Source organism: Tachypleus tridentatus, chromosome 7, assembly GCF_004210375.1.
Source record: "Tachypleus tridentatus isolate NWPU-2018 chromosome 7, ASM421037v1, whole genome shotgun sequence".
Taxonomy (NCBI): domain Eukaryota; kingdom Metazoa; phylum Arthropoda; class Merostomata; order Xiphosura; family Limulidae; genus Tachypleus; species Tachypleus tridentatus.
In genome coordinates, this window is record NC_134831.1 from 150,576,877 (window position 1) to 150,593,200 (window position 16,324).

The 16,324-nt window shown below is 32.9% G+C and overlaps 1 protein-coding gene across 1 annotated transcript in view; it reads left to right on the forward strand.

Moving 5' to 3' along the window:
• The window catches only part of LOC143256903 (degenerin unc-8-like), a 37,679-nt gene extending 22,806 nt beyond the window's left edge, over positions 1–14,873 (forward strand). Inside the window, exons 5-10 of the mRNA XM_076514743.1 lie at positions 2,361–2,620; positions 6,241–6,364; positions 7,918–7,990; positions 8,865–8,984; positions 10,360–10,432; positions 11,723–14,873. Of these exons, the coding sequence (XP_076370858.1) occupies positions 2,361–2,620; positions 6,241–6,364; positions 7,918–7,990; positions 8,865–8,984; positions 10,360–10,432; positions 11,723–11,884 (812 nt within the window). The 3' untranslated portion in view covers positions 11,885–14,873. The remainder of the gene's footprint in view (positions 1–2,360; positions 2,621–6,240; positions 6,365–7,917; positions 7,991–8,864; positions 8,985–10,359; positions 10,433–11,722) is intronic.
• Positions 14,874–16,324: the final 1,451 nt, after the last annotated feature.

The window sequence follows — 16,324 nt, forward strand, 5'->3', positions numbered from 1 at the left end:
TTTATGACACTTGCATATAGTTGTCAACACTTTTTCAGTGCGAAATTTTCTGTCGCGTTTTCGTAGGTGTGTAGATAACAATATTTTTCTTGAGATTTAACAAGATTGTGAGTAAATACGCTTTAGAGAATTATCACTTGTTTGATGAGCGTTTGAAGTTAAAATAAAAATAGTTTATCTAAAAAACTGTTTGCCTTTTTTCTACTTTCTTCTTTTCCTTCTCAACCAGTGTTTTCCCTGGAATCGTGTTATTTACTTTAGTTTCATGTGACTTTAAATCAATTTATTCCCAATTTAATCTCAGTTGAATTTTACACAAGTTAATTTTAGATTAAATTCAATTATATCTATTCAGTTAGTTCATTCTACACGTATAGCGTACAGTCTGACGCAGTTGTCCCATTTATCACGTGAGGTTGAGAAGGGTTGTAATTAAAGTTAATTAACTGTATTCTTCAAACTTGTTTGACTTTCTTACCCTCATATGTTTTCGAAAAAAAACAACGCAATCACCAAACCTTCTCTTCATGCGAGGTTGGTTTGTTCTGCGCTATTATTTCTAATAAACCAGGAATACTAAAAGTTGATAGAGCAACTACTTCAAGTTTTTTTACTGTTCATGTTATGTAAAAAATGTGATCTCTCTTCACAGAATTTGGGTTCATAAAATTTACAGAATAATGACAAAAACCTTACCCAATATATTGATGAATTAACTAATTTTTTTTTCAAGAGATGAGGAATATCTCAGCAAAATTACCTGGAAAGTCATCAGCCAATCCAAGGGCAGATCATCAGCCAATCCAAGGGCAGACATCACCCAACTATTTTTTCTTCTTCTCACCACTACTTTTCATAGACAATCAGAAACCATCATCACGTTGTATTCAACGAGTCTAAATATCTTGTTTAGCTTTGTTTCTTTTGATGTTTTATAGAACAAAAATATTGTATGACTATTGTGGTCCGTAGCCAGTGTTCACTTTTAAAACTTTTTATTGCAATAAAAGTTTTATCATTTCACAATTTATAATAGTATTTAATTGATACAGCCAGGTATCTTCTACGTTAGATGCGACGATGCCTTCACTTCTTTTAATTTAATATACTTTACTTCTTGCATTATTTATACAGGTCTAACTGGAGCTTGACTAGAAGGCAACTTCAGAGAAAATTTGTATGATATTAAAACCAAAGTTACTGACGAATTTATGTTCAAGTTACAGTTCGACAAACAATATAAGCCTGGTATGGCCAGCTGGTTAAGGCACTCGACTCGTAATGTGCGGGTTGCAGGTTCGAATCCCATCACACCAAACATGCTCGACCTTCCAGCCGTGGAGGTGTTATATAGTGACGGTCAATCCCACTATTCGTTACTAAAAGTGTAGTCCAAGAGTTGGTTGTGGGTGATGATGACTAGTTGCCTTTCCTCTAGTCTCATACCACTAAATTAGAGACAGCTAGCGCAGATGGCCCTCGTGCAGCTTTGCGCGAAATTCAAATCAAACAATGGAAATAAACAAAAATCTATAAATACAAGTGACACTCCATCATTTATCTTTTTACTATAAATACAAGTGACACTCCATCATTTATCTTTCTACTATGAATAAAGTGACACTCCATCATTTATCTTTTTACTACAAATACAAGTGACACTCCATCATCTATCTTTTTACTATAAATACAAGTGACACTCCGTCATTTATCTTTTTACTATAAATACAAGTGACACTCCATCATTTATCTTTTTACTATAAATACAAGTGACACTCCATAATTTATCTTTTTACTATAAATACAAGTGACACTCCATCATCTATCTTTTTATTAATCATATTATCGCCTCAACCATAATATTTTCTGTTTAATTTTCTTTCTGATCGATTATTTCCTTTATTGACGGTTTTTAAAAATATAATAAATCCCTTTATAAATTCAAATCTTTTACTTGTCATTGTTGTTTCCTTAATGGAAAGCTACATAGTGAGCTGTCTGCAGTATGACCACAACAGGGAACTGAATCCCGAATTTTATCGTGATAAGTCCGTAAAATTACCGCTGACCCACCAAGGACCATTTTCATATGTAATTTATTATTTTAATTATTTATTTTACGTTTATTTAACCACATGCACTTGTTTCCTCGTTTTTATAACTCAACTCAGTTGGTTGCTACCAACTAGAATTTCTCCAATTCGTTCTTTTCCTAGCGCTTAAATACTGTTATTTCTCAATTGGCTATTCTTTAACCAGAACGTGGCTTATCCTTCTATTATTTTCGGGGGTGATTTTAAGCATTTCCTTTTAATTTAAAACCTGGAAAGACAATTCATTCTTTCTTCTCATATTTTTAGGACTCCAACTCCTTTTGAAAGGCGATAGAACAGAATATGTGGATTTGTACAGTCGTCAAATCGGTATTCGAGTAGCTATTCATGATCCTGATGACATTCCGAAGATGACCGATTCTGGAATTAACATCAAGTACAATGACCTGACGACCTTGGAAATGAAGTATTTACATGTGCAAAAACTTGGAGAACCCTGGGGAAAATGTCATAACGATTTTTCACAGTTAGGATTTGGAGAAAATGTTGGCAAATATACGTTAGAAGTACGAATTTTCTTATTTCTTAGTTTGTAGTTAATCCTAATCGAAATAAAGCTTTCCGCCATAGCTTATTAATTATGTGCTGTTGGTTGATCAGATTTTAATGAAAATAGTAGTAAATCGGTTGAATTCTGGTGAAAATTTCAACAAACTACATAATATGAAGCTTGAATATTTTTTACAGTTTTATGCTATGCTCATATCTCGTCTTATTCGTGCAGTTTTGATGAGAACTTTTTCTATGTATGCAAAATCACATTCACTTCAAATCTAAGGAAATGTTTGTATCGATTTGAAGTGTCTTACAGGTGACACTATTAAAATTTATTTTAAAATACGCACTGAAAACGTTTTCTCTTTTTTCATTACAATCACTTCTCTTTTTATATATGTCAATTCAATCTGACAGTTGTCTTTATTAGAAACGTATTCATACGTAACTAGATAGGAAAAGCTTGCTTTGATAACAGTTATTTTCTTTTGTGTTTTCTGATATTTTACAATGTCAGAAAACTAATCTCATAAAACTCATTTTTTTAGGAAAGCCCGTAAAAGAAATTCCGTAGATAGTGGTTCATTTAGTTCAGGTCAAAATATCAGAAACCTGCTTGCGTTATGTTTATCACGAAGATTAAACCCTGAATTCTAGAGTTATGAACCCTGGAATTTACCATTGAGCCACCAAGAGACAAATGGATGGTATACAAAGTACAGAAATATCACAATAAAAGATATTAACGGCTATTGGCAGGATTCTAGGAGTTATTCTTCAAATTATTAATAGGCTGATTAAATAAAACCTTAACCTAAAACTAACAGATAGATCATAGCGTCAGTTCTTGTTTTTATGATAATGTTTAAATGGAAGATAATAAAGGAGTCAGAACATTCTTGGAGTAATTTCATTTAAGAATTTTAATCTGTTCTATTTTGACTTTGCTAATACATCAGCTATATAATTTAAATGTTATTATTAATTTCACTGAAGATAACGTATATATATGTAAAGTGGGAACGGTACCCGCGCCACGTGCAACATGTATTTAGTTGGCTTCGCGAAGACAATAGAATATCGTGTAGCTGCGTCGTTTGCTATGCATGTCTGATGAATGCAGGCAGTCAAGAGTTGTTGAGGATACTAAGGCAGTAAGTAGCAAGGAGGAAATTGAAATAATCTTAGGACACTGCTGATCTCTCTATATATGATAGCACTTAGCTGATGTTATATTGCAAACACATGTCCGCCATCTTACCACATCCAATTAGTGCCAGCTCACACACTCATTAGATAGTGATTTATGAGTGCTTTTTATTGGAGTTTGCTTCTTTAAAATCAAAATCATAGAATAATCAATAATAATACTGTTATTTAGTTGAAAGGTGATTATACTTTGCACTCTTATTGACTTTATCGCATATGGTAACAAGTGTGATTGCATAAACCGATACCAAAGGAAGACCCAACACTATTCCATGTAGCTGAGTTTACAAAAGTTATGTAATTTGGATTCACGCGACAACAACAAAACAAACCTCAGTTTTATTTCAGGTGATATTAGGTGCTTATTATAAATAAGAAAAACAGACAATAACAGTACTGCCTAAGAAAACGACACAGAATTTTTTATAGAAATAGAAAATAACTACTCCCATTTTTACAAGAAAAAAATATCTGTTTATCATCTGTCAACAATTCTGTTGATGTTGAATGAAGGAATTATTCACATAGAAAAATATGAAACAACATCAATACATGAAACAGCGGATTCACTACGAATACGTTGAAGGTTGTAAGTAAGATATGATGCACAAGAATCATATATGTAAACGTAAATAACATTATATTAACCTTTTACTTTTTCATAAAAAATTAGCTCTTAATAAACAGCACAGTTGTTACAGAATCTATCAATTTTCTTAACGTACCGTATTAACTGTTGTGGGTAGTTTGTTTTGTTTTAAATTTCAAGCAAAGCTACACGAGGGCTATCTACGTTAGCCGTCCCAAATTTATCGGTGTAAGACTAGAGGAAAGGAAACTAGTCATCACCATCTACCGCCAACTCTTGGGCTACTTATTTACCAACAAATAGTGGTATTTACCGTCACATTATAACGCACTCCACGGCTGAAATGACGAGCATGTTTGGTGTAACATGGATTCGAACCCGCGACCCTCAGATTACAAATCGAGTGCCCTAACTATCTGGTTATGTCGGGCCTGACTATTTCTGTTTTTGTTGTTAATGTTGACAAACTGTACTACAGAAATTTTCCATAAGGCAAACTCTGCAATAAATTATTCAGAAATGTTAAGTTAAAAGGATCAGTAGAATTATTTTCTTTGCCAAGATAATAAACCAGTTAAGCACTTAATCAGAAATATTTTATTAATGTTGCCGTCACGATGTTAAGCTTCGTCCCAGGTATTTATATTTTCATAACAAAAGTTCATGCAATATGTGTGAGAATTTGACTATTGGGAAATAAAGTAATTTCATTTTTCCAGAGAGGTTTGTTTGTTTGTTTTTAAATTTCGTACAAAGCTACACTAGGGCTATCTGTACTAGCCGTCCCTAATTTAGTAGTGTAAGATTAGAGGGAAGGCAGCTAGTCATCATCACCCACCTCCAACTCTTGGGCTACTCTTTTACCAACGAATAGTGGGGTTGACCGCACATTATAACGCCCCCATGGCTGAAAGGACGAGCATGTTTGGTACGATGGGAATTTTCAGAGAGACAGTGAGCCATGTATTAACATCGAAATGCTTAAAACGTTCATTCTGTATAACAACACTATTTAGAATACTTTAATTTGTTATTTCTTATTTTAGGTATAACATACCACCTAATACATTCCCGTTTACGTATTTACTTAAGAGGCTTTTTTCTAAAAAAATTATTTTATTTTGAATAATATTAAATCTGAAAAGTACATCAGAACACTTTTATTGATGTGCATCCGCGAAAATGGGGGCAGGAACTTGTCCTCCCCCTGAAAAATGAGAAAAATAAATCTTACTTTATTCAACATATCTATATGAATATTTTCTACATTTCACATTTTTCTCCCTCCCGTCCCCTGGAAAAACTGCGGATGTCCATGCCTGTATTACTTTCTACGTTGTACTATATACAATAAACTACATAGAGTAACTAGTAAATTCTATAGGTGTGGAAAATGTATGTTTTTCTTTTAGAATGCTCTTATTACCAAATTTCACTCTGTTTTACTCTAGTTTACCAAACTGTAATTCAGAGCACTCTTATCAATTCTTTCAATATCATTTAAATTACACAAACGTAGAAACCCTGGTTTTTTTCCTTGGAAATCGTTAACGTGTATAGTATTTAATATATTCCTGGTTCGAATATAATGTTTAGATAATATGTAGCGTCAGGCTAATTAGATTACCTTTATTTCGATTGAAAAATTCAGAACTTTCTTTAACTTTGATGCAAATGTGCAAATCTAACACGCAGTTTCTAACCAAAATACATTTAAAAAACAATAAAAGTAAAATCTGAATACTTTGATATTAAATTAAAACAGTTACTTAAATATGCATGCTTTTCGCTTAGAAAGTTAAATATTTCTATTTTTTGATATTTGTTTTTCAGAAGTGTCAACACATCTGTAAAGATCGGAACGTTTTCAAAAGATGTGGCTGTTATCTTGTTGGTTATGAACGCTGGAATGTATCAAGTGGTGCTGCAGATTGCGACTTGTTGAAGAAGGAAACAAGTTATTAGCTTTGTTGCTTTTCTACATATGTATTTACACAAACTGACGTTAAAGTTACAAATATACCTGTCAAGTGTTTCTAGAATATACCGCCGATATACCAGAAAAATAAACAGACAGAAAATTCTCTTTCAGAACGTATTTGAAATCAAATAATGGTTAAGTGGCGACCCTATAATGGAAAGAGAAATTTATTTATTTATTCCATTTTCTAGAAAACGAATATGAGGGAATTCTCAATAGCCATGGCTGAAATTATGTTTCAAATCGGTCAAGAGATGGAGACATAAACTAAAAGATTGTACATGAAAAAAGAAAAGAAAAAGACGGAGTCATTCTATGAGACGCTATGTCGTGGCTAACAATTTTAGCAACCTAATATAGAGCGAACTTAAAATGCTTATTAATTTTTGATAATGTGGCATCAAAGCAGTATTATTAACGTAAGAAAGCGCAATATTTTTTGGAATAGTTTTATCGTTATTTAAAAAATAAAAAATCAGTTATCGTATTTTTTCTCAAATTACGTTAACACTTTATTTTATAGGGTTAAGATATTTCCATAAATCACATTAAAACTTCAATTCCCCACATATTTGAATAGCTCTACATTAATTTATATAATATTGTTAACAATAAAATCATTCGAAATTTCCATTCAAACTGGCATATAGATGCTAAGTATTATCGGATCTGAAAAACAGTTTCACCATAAAAAGTTCAGGCTTTTTTCCGTAAGATTGCTCATTTTTATATATATAATGGAATGTCCGTGAAACAAATGAGATTCTGGGCAGTTCAAACTAATTGTTCCTTTTTAGTATACCTTCATTACCAGTTTTTGACTTAAATATGCTGCTTGGAATAGAGCTGCCCTCCGCTAGTACAGCGGTATGTCTCAGGATTTACAACGCTAAAATCAGGGGTTCGATTCCCCTCGGTGGGCTGAGCAGATAGCCTGATGTGGCTTTGCTATAAGAAACACACACACAGGAATAGAGCTAACGAGTAAATAAAACTGTTTCAGTTTTTTTCCAACAGATGCTTAATTTGCTATATGCATTCAGTTATTTTGCCTAAATGTATGCATATCAACTAGAAATATAATGCTTATTTCACTTTAAATTAATGTACGTAATAATTATAGAATTGTAATATTTCACAAGTTTTAAATATAACATTTCGCTTATTTATTAGATATCTAAATTTGTTCTTCAGTGTTTGAATATGATTTCAGTTCGATTAACATTAGATAGTTCAGTTTTTAGTTGGTTTTATACTAAATTATAATTATTGAACAACTATTCATTTCCATTGATAAAATTAATTAAGAAATTCCCGTTTATCTGTTAATGTTAATCTAGTCAGCCGTTAGAAATATTCTAAAATCCTTGCTGTTTGAATATTTAGGATCGTTTACAATAACGTATGGAGAAGCGCTTTACGATCGTGTTAAAAACACAAAATGCAACAACTAATATTTAATCAACTTTATACTTGTGGTCTAAAAAACAGATTATGTCATTGATAATAGCTTTTCTCTTTACTTCAAGGGGATTGTATTTCAGATGTTAAACAACAGATTGCAAAAGAGGAAATAGAATGCAAGTGTTATCCTCAATGCAAGTAAGTTATGTATTTTCCGGTATAAAAATTAAACAGACAAAGGTGTTATGTTTTCCATATAATTTTGAGCTTTAGAATTGTTAATGATTTGTCTAAGTATACAATATGTTTCAGTATTCTAAATATATATTAAAATATCTATTAACTATACAACAGACTATTTGTGCATTTCATACCACGGTGAGCGAAACATAGTTTCTATCATTAGAAGTCCGCAGGCATATTTTTGCGCTACTGAGGGTAATTTCTTTTAAATATATATTAGTTTAAAACAAGTGAATAGTGTGCTGTTTGTTTATTGTTCGAATTTATATTAAAGAAGTCACAGATACCTACCGTAAAAGACCCTTATCTAATAATCAAACTCTGACATGAACTTAAAAACTAGGTTGAATCATTATATTATCCGTGGATGTTATTTAAGTATGTTTTGACCTGCGTTTACGATCATTGCATAATAATAAGTTAATAAATAACGATTTATAAGCACTTTGTTATAACATTAGCACAATGCGTGCACTTCCATATTCAAAAACCACAGTGCAGTTTTTAAAACTGTACCTAATACAAAACTAAACCTGCTTACATAAATAAACATAAATTAATATTTCATATTTTCTGCTATGACCTCTAATATAGGTTTATTTACTATAACTGATAGAGATTTATATGAACTATTTTTAGTAATATCTGATATACTTCTGCTCTTTTTTTGACAGTATTTGAAATAAAATAGAAAGTAATTAAAAAAAACATTGATGTAATGATTTCATCTTTCAGTGTTATGAAGCACGTTGAAATTAACTTGAAAGAAAAAAATGGTTGTCTTTTTATATTTTCAAGAAAATGGATCTTTTTTGTGAATTATTTTCAGGATGGATGTTTATGAAGTATCACGATCGTCTACCGAATTAAACTACAATTTCTATACGCAAGTTAAAGCAATTAAGACCTTCGACGAAGCAACGGGCACTTGCAATGCTTATGTTGACAGGTGCGTTATTATCATATGTGTCGTATTTTGTTGGCTTTTGAGGTAATTCTATTAGTAAAAACTTATTAACAATTAGCATTTGTGTTGTTTGTGTATTTCAGTTAATATAAATATAAAAACATTAACAAAAAGCTGGAATATAATCATCTTCCATAGTTCAGAGATTATCAAATGAGTACCTGAAGGGTGGAGGACAACTATTTACAATGGTTAGAGAGTATTTTTCATTACTTTATAAGTAAAATTTTGACATACTTGGAGTATAAACTGTTATTAACACTTGTGTTGGGTGTAGTCTAGTGGTTGGTATGAGGAATGGGTGTAGTGCGAAGGGTTCCAGGTTCGAGACATAATGCCGTCTGAACTCGATATGAACTTTCAATTATAGGCACTTGATAAAAGTTACACTTAAACCACTCTATTCCATTTTGAGAGCAGGAGAAAGCTACTGTGGTCTGAGTCTTACTGAGTGGGTGTTCTTTCGTTGGTCAGTGTTAAAAATTAGAGAAAACTATAACTTAACCGAAGATGTCTTTGGCCACTAAACAAGACATTTAACTTATGTACATAAAGTGCTGTTTACTTTTAAAATTTCAGTTTTCGTTAAAAAATTTAACGAAGAAACGATAACTTACAACAGTACCATTATTTTAACAGTGACTATCAGAAAACAAAAAAGGTCCGACAACTGTGATTTATCCAGATTTTATTTTTATAAAATCCTTAAGTACAAAAGAAAATCCAAATCTATCTGTTGTTACAAGATACGAGTTTGAAAAGTTTATTTATTAACCTAATATCGTGAACGAATCGGATGTTGTTTATATTTTCTCTACCATTTAAACTGTGGCATCCTTTCGTACTTCATAGATGAAAGAAATGTCTAATGAATCATTGACCTGAACGCATCTGGAACTTGAAGTAAAGTATTTTTACTGGTAACAAAGATCTATTTCTTATGTATAAATGACGAATACGTGTATATTTTGTTACTTGTTACAAATTGATGATACATTCACCTGTATTTTGTTACTTGTTACATATAAATGATACATTCACGTGTATCACGCTATTTGTTACATATAAGTGATGAATACACCGGTAATATTTTACTTGTTATTATGAAGCATAATACATCATATGTTAAAAGTATGGATATTGCCAAAGATAGATATGACTCCAAAGGATGTAAGAGATCAAGTTTTAGGACTGTTAACAATCTATGGAATGAAAACGTACTTTTGTTCTTCGCACCAGTTTTGATCGATTTGCAGTTGTCAGTGTTACGATAATTCTGATTTTATTACTCTTCAAGATTCATTACAATTCGTTTTTGTAACTTCCAAATCACATGTTTTCTGTAATTATTTTTCAGAATAAGAACGGGGCTGCATGTGTATTTTTCGAATTTATACTATCAAAAAATTGAGGAGATTCCAACATACAGCGTAAGTGGTAATTAAGCTCATAACTGTTTTAATTAATTAGTTCTGGGGATTTTTGCACATGAATGGATCAATGATAATTTTAAGAACAACAACAACTTCCGTTTATCTTTTTAGACAGAAAAAGTATTTTTTAAACAAATGAACGCTAACTTGTGTGTGTATTTTTCTTTTAGCAAAGCCACATAAGGCTCTGCTGTGTCCACTGAGGGGAATCGAACCCCTGATTTTAGCGAATACTTACCACTGTCCCAGCGAGGGGCGAACGCTAACGGAGACCTAAGAGTTGTTAATATTTCAGAAGAAGTCTCGGTGTTACAGAAGCGAAAATAGTGATAGAATGAGCAGGCACCTGTTTTCATACAGTATTTGTAATGAAATGCTATAAAATTAGCCAGTATTTACGATGAAATTAACTTGAAAACAACAATACTTTAATACATTGTTTATTTCGTTGTTAAGATCAAAACTACATAATGAGCTAGCTGCGTCTATGCTTCAACTTTTAGCGTATGAACCCTTAATTTCACCATTGTGCCATCTGATGATGTTGTGTGTGTGTGTGTTTGTGTATTTTGGATTTCGCACAAAACTATTCGAGGGATATCTGTGCTAGCCGTCCCTAATTTAGTACTGTGAGGCAAGAGGGAAGGCAGCTAGTCATCACCACCTACCGCCAACTCTTGGGCTACACTTTTACCAACGAATATATAACGCCCCCACGGCTGAAAGGGCGAGCATGTTTGGCGCGACGGGAATGCGAACCCGCGACCCTCAGATTACGAGTCGTACGCCTTAACACGCTTGGCCATCTGATGACGTTGGTATATTAACTACATTTTCAGTTACAAGACCGAAGGTTAGTAACAATTATAACCTGCTTCTAAAACTAAGTATTGAATAAAAAACATTAAATGGTTCACATCTTCTTGATGAGTTCCCATGTGGAAGTTGTTGTCCGGTGAGGGCCTGCAAAGTTAATAACTTTAGCATATAAAATAAATATTTCAAATATAAAGTTTTTAGGATAAGTATAAATTAATAAACGCTGCATACAAGAGTTAACACCCCCCCCCATCAGTGGCATAGCGGTATAACTTCAGATTTAACGCTAGAAACCGGATTTCGATAATTGTGGTGGGCACATCACAGATAGCCCATAGTATAGCATTGTGCTTAACCGTAAACAAACCAAAATTAATATCAATGTTACTAATAAAGAAAGTCATTTTATTGATATACGAATACATAAAAAATGTATAACTCACTGTTTTGTGTATTTTATAATTTTAGTGGGAAACTTTGCTATCCAACATTGGAGGAAACATGGGCCTGCTCGTGGGGATGTCTGCCATAACCGTAGTTGAATGTGTTGAATTTTTGTGGGACGTTCTACGTTTCGTCTTGGGATTTCCTCAACGTACACACACCACACAAGTGAAGGCATGCAACTAAAAAGTCCCACACAAGTTATCCATGTCGAGATCCGCTCACGTAGTAGCTCCACATATTTTACTCCTGTGGGGATCTGCACACATAGTAGTTTTACACAGGTTATACTTGTGAGAATCCAAACATGTAGTAGTTTCACAAAGGTTATCCCTGTTGGGATTCGCACACGTAGTACCTCCACGCTCGTTATTCTGGTAGAGGTTTGCACACGTACTGACTAAACTACACGCATTTCATGACACCATCAAAAGTTAAATTGAGTTATTTTACCACAAGAATAATCTTGTTTAAGGAGTAATACTTGAAACATTTTAAAAGTCCATCGTTAAGTAAATATAAATAAAATATATTTGAAAATAAGAGTATTTTTCGAACTTACTACGCACACTTCCAAGCTGAATCACTGAAATTGGTAATCTTTTGAACTTTTACAGCCTTTCCTACCAGTTATGAACTAAATACATCTTCAAAATAAACATGCCTGCTAAGCAAAAAAAACAAATTCATATCATTTTATGTCCTCAGAATTTAACTTTTTTATTTCCTGAACAATAATTTTTTCCACTGAATGTGGCAGCGTTTAGTATGCTCTTAAAATATCTCATTGTCTGGAAAAAATCAGCATATTGAAAAGAAGAAAAAAATACACACAAAAATAAACGTAACGTTTCAAAGAGTAATTCCAACACCCACATATGATTTACTTTTGGTTTGACATTAGCTTTGTTTCAAATTTGTAAATACTTATTCAACATTTGGAGTTTTAATGTATTTTCAGTTTACAGTTTTTAATGCAATAGTATCTCTTTAAGACCTATTGATACTCGAGTACAATGCCTTTCCACTTAAATATTTACTAATAGTTTTCAGTTACCTTTTATTTAAGTATTTATTAATGGTACTTAGTTAATATTTAGATCGTTTAAAAATTCAACAATTAAAGTGTATTTAAACCACTAGTCACAATTATGATGCCATTAAAGTGTTCTCAAAATAATAAATTTTGAAAAAAAAATCTTATTCAGTAAAATGTATTTTGATATCTTCTAATCAATATAAAGGTCAGTGTATGTCAGGCTACACTTGATTTTTCTTCAATTCTCGAAATAGGAGGAATCATACAAGCCAAAATGCATTTTTGCAGGTGGAATAGTTCAACTACTGTGTGACCGTTAACATTTCAGTGACGGGGTGCAAGGAGTCGTGAAACCTTATAAGTGCAGTAAGTGTTAGCATAATGAACTTAAAGTAAAGACAATGTAGGATCACCTAGACTAGAGCCAAGTGCATAAAATTTATCATGAAAATACAAATATCGATTCAGTTTTAAACTTGAATTGTTTCTGAATTAAGATATTTTCTTTTATATCAGCAACTTTTCAAATAAAAAACAAAACTCTTTGATAAAGGTAGACTCTACACCAGTAAATAAACAAATATTTTCCCAGTTTTGTTGTCTACACATTTCATTTTATACTTTTAGTGCATAGACTAACAAAAATTGCTAGGTTACTAGCTGAAGTGTCCATCCCCTAGGCCCCCGCTAGTACAGCGGTATGTCTCCGGATTTACAACGCTAAAATCAGGGGTTCGATTCACCTCGGTGGGCTGAGCAGATAGCCTTTGTGGCTTTGCTAAAAAAGAAAACACAAACCATACCCTAGACAGAAGTTATCTAAATTATTGATTAATGAAAGGACATGAAAAATTGCTTCTCTTACATGTAATTGTTAAAAACGCAAAAACGCCCATAAGACTGCAAAACATAAAATGTGAAATAGCAAATTTGCTTGTATATCCACATGACCCAATAAATCTTCATGCTAAACTTGGTGAAGGTTCATCAACACTAGGTGAAGTATTATAAAAAACGCGGAAACGCCAATGTAAGATGTGTATATATTTTTGCATGGATCCAACAAACCTGCATGCGAAGTTTGGTGAAGATCAAGCCACACATTGCGAAGTAGTTACACGGTCATACAATAGATAGTACTGTCGTATTTATATACATACTTTTGTTGCTAAGGGACAGCCATTGTTGGAACGTAGTATTACTAAAACACACTGACTTTTCTATATATTAGGAGTTGTCAATTTAACTGATTTTTACCAATAATTATTCCATGAGTGCACCACGAACTAATTTCATGAATGATCTTAATTTTGATTGGCTCACAAAGGAAGTTATTGGCTTTCGACTGTATCAATTTCATTTTTCTGCCTCTTCGTTGGCTAAGCTTGATTTCGCAAAATTTACTTCACACAGTTAAGAAACGTGAGGTTAGTGTATACTATGTGGTGGTAGTACAGTTAAGAAACGTGAGGTTAGTGTATACTATGTGGTGGTAGTACAGTTAAGAAACGTGAGGTTAGTGTATACTATGTGGTGGTAGTACAATTAAGAAACGTGAGGTTAGTGTAGTGTATACTATGTGGTGGTAGTACAGTTAAGAAACGTGAGGTTAGAGTATACTATGTGGTGGTAGTACAGTTAAGAAACGTGAGGTTAGTGTATACTATGTGGTGGTAGTACTTGCCCAGTCATTTGTGACGGGCTATACGCCAGTATTATAATAATTTCTCATTTAACGTATTATATTATAAACTAATTATGATGTTAAAATGAAGTTATAAAGGCGTTTGCTCTCCTTTCAAAACTTATGATTCCACAATTATGATACTGTTTTTGAGATGCTTTTCATAGAATTTTAACATGTTGAATATGAAAAAAAAAACTTATTTCATGTACTAATTTCATTCCTGTAATTCATTCTCACTAAAAAAATATCGCTAGTATCTTTAGAAATTAATTTTTAATAGTTTTTAGAAGCACACGAGTTCTTACTTTTGTTCATTTAATCATTACTTTTTTCTATATGTCAATACAGGAATAAACTATTTCACCAAATAAGTAGAGTAACACAAATGTAGAGGATTTTATTTCTATGTGGAAATTGTAAACGTGATACGTACGACAAAATAAATTTTATTGATATATTATTATGGAGTTAGTGGTCATTATGTATATACCAAGTCACAGAATTTAGCTCATTCACTGGGTTGTTTATTTTTGAATTTCGCACAAAGCTACTTGAGGGCTATCTGCGTTAGCCGTCCCGAATTTAGCAGTGTAAGACTAGAGGGAAGGCAGCTAGTCTTCACCGCCCACCGCCAACTCTTGGGTTACTCTTTTACCAACGACTAGTGGGATTGACCGTCACATTGTAACGCCCCACGGCTGAAAGGGCGAGCATGTTTGGTATGAAGGGGATTAGAACCCGCGACCCACAAATTACGAGTCGAACGCCTAAACCCACCTGGCCATGCCGGGCTTCATTCACTAGGTAATGATGGAAAAGACACCTAATCATAACATGACGCTTGTTAACAACTAAATAAAACATAATATTTGCCGTTTATAATGTTTTGAGAAATTACACTTTGTTTCTGATATTTACGCAAAGATACGAAGGGGTATCTGTGCTAAGTTTGAATTGAGATACTTGATGAAAAGCTGGTAGTCAATATAACCTACTCTTGACCGTCACTGATATAACGTACACAAGGTCTCCAAAAGAGAGACTTTGAGACAACGGGACATGAACCACATACATTGTTTTTATACTCCGATCACGCTAATAACAACACCGCTCCTCTAGACACATTCCTATTTTGTTTGTTTATTTGCTATGCACAAGGTACACAATGGGCTATCTGTGCTTCGTCTACCAAGGGCATGGAAAACCAGCTTAGAGTAGTATAAGTCTGCAGACGTACCGTTGGAGGGCCATTTTGTCTAAAACACTACAATACTAATTAAAAGACTGTTTGTGAACAGTTTGTTGAAAAGTTTTAAAACATTTTCATCAGTTATGGTTGTTGATTAAACATAACAAAGACATGCGAAAATATTCTTATATATTATTGGAGACATTTGAAACATTACAATAGTCATAAAGGTATGTCGTATATAAGTCGTGACAACTTTCTACAACATCGGCAAGTTATATTTCTACAAAATAAGGAAATACGAACACTTTCGTATCGAAAATGTATTATGGAAGTTAATGCAGCCAGGGATATCTAAAGTGGTACTAACCATGAGAACACGTAAATGTTTAGGCTGGTTTTCAATACGAATGTTGCAGGCGCGATTGATACCTGCTGTACGCAAGGAGAAAATGAAAAAGCTTGGAAACAATTACGTATTAGTAAAGTAGGAGAGGGAGAACATAAGAAATGTTTTTTAGTAAAGTAGGAGAGGGAGAACTAAAGAAATGTTTTTAGTAAAGTAGGAGAGGGAGAACTGAAGAAATGTTTTTAGTAAAGTAGGAGAGGGAGAACTAAAGAAATGTTTTAGTAAAGTAGGAGAGGGAGAACTAAAGAAATGTTTTAGTAAAGTAGGAGAGGAGAACATAAGAAATGTTTTTTAGTAAAGTA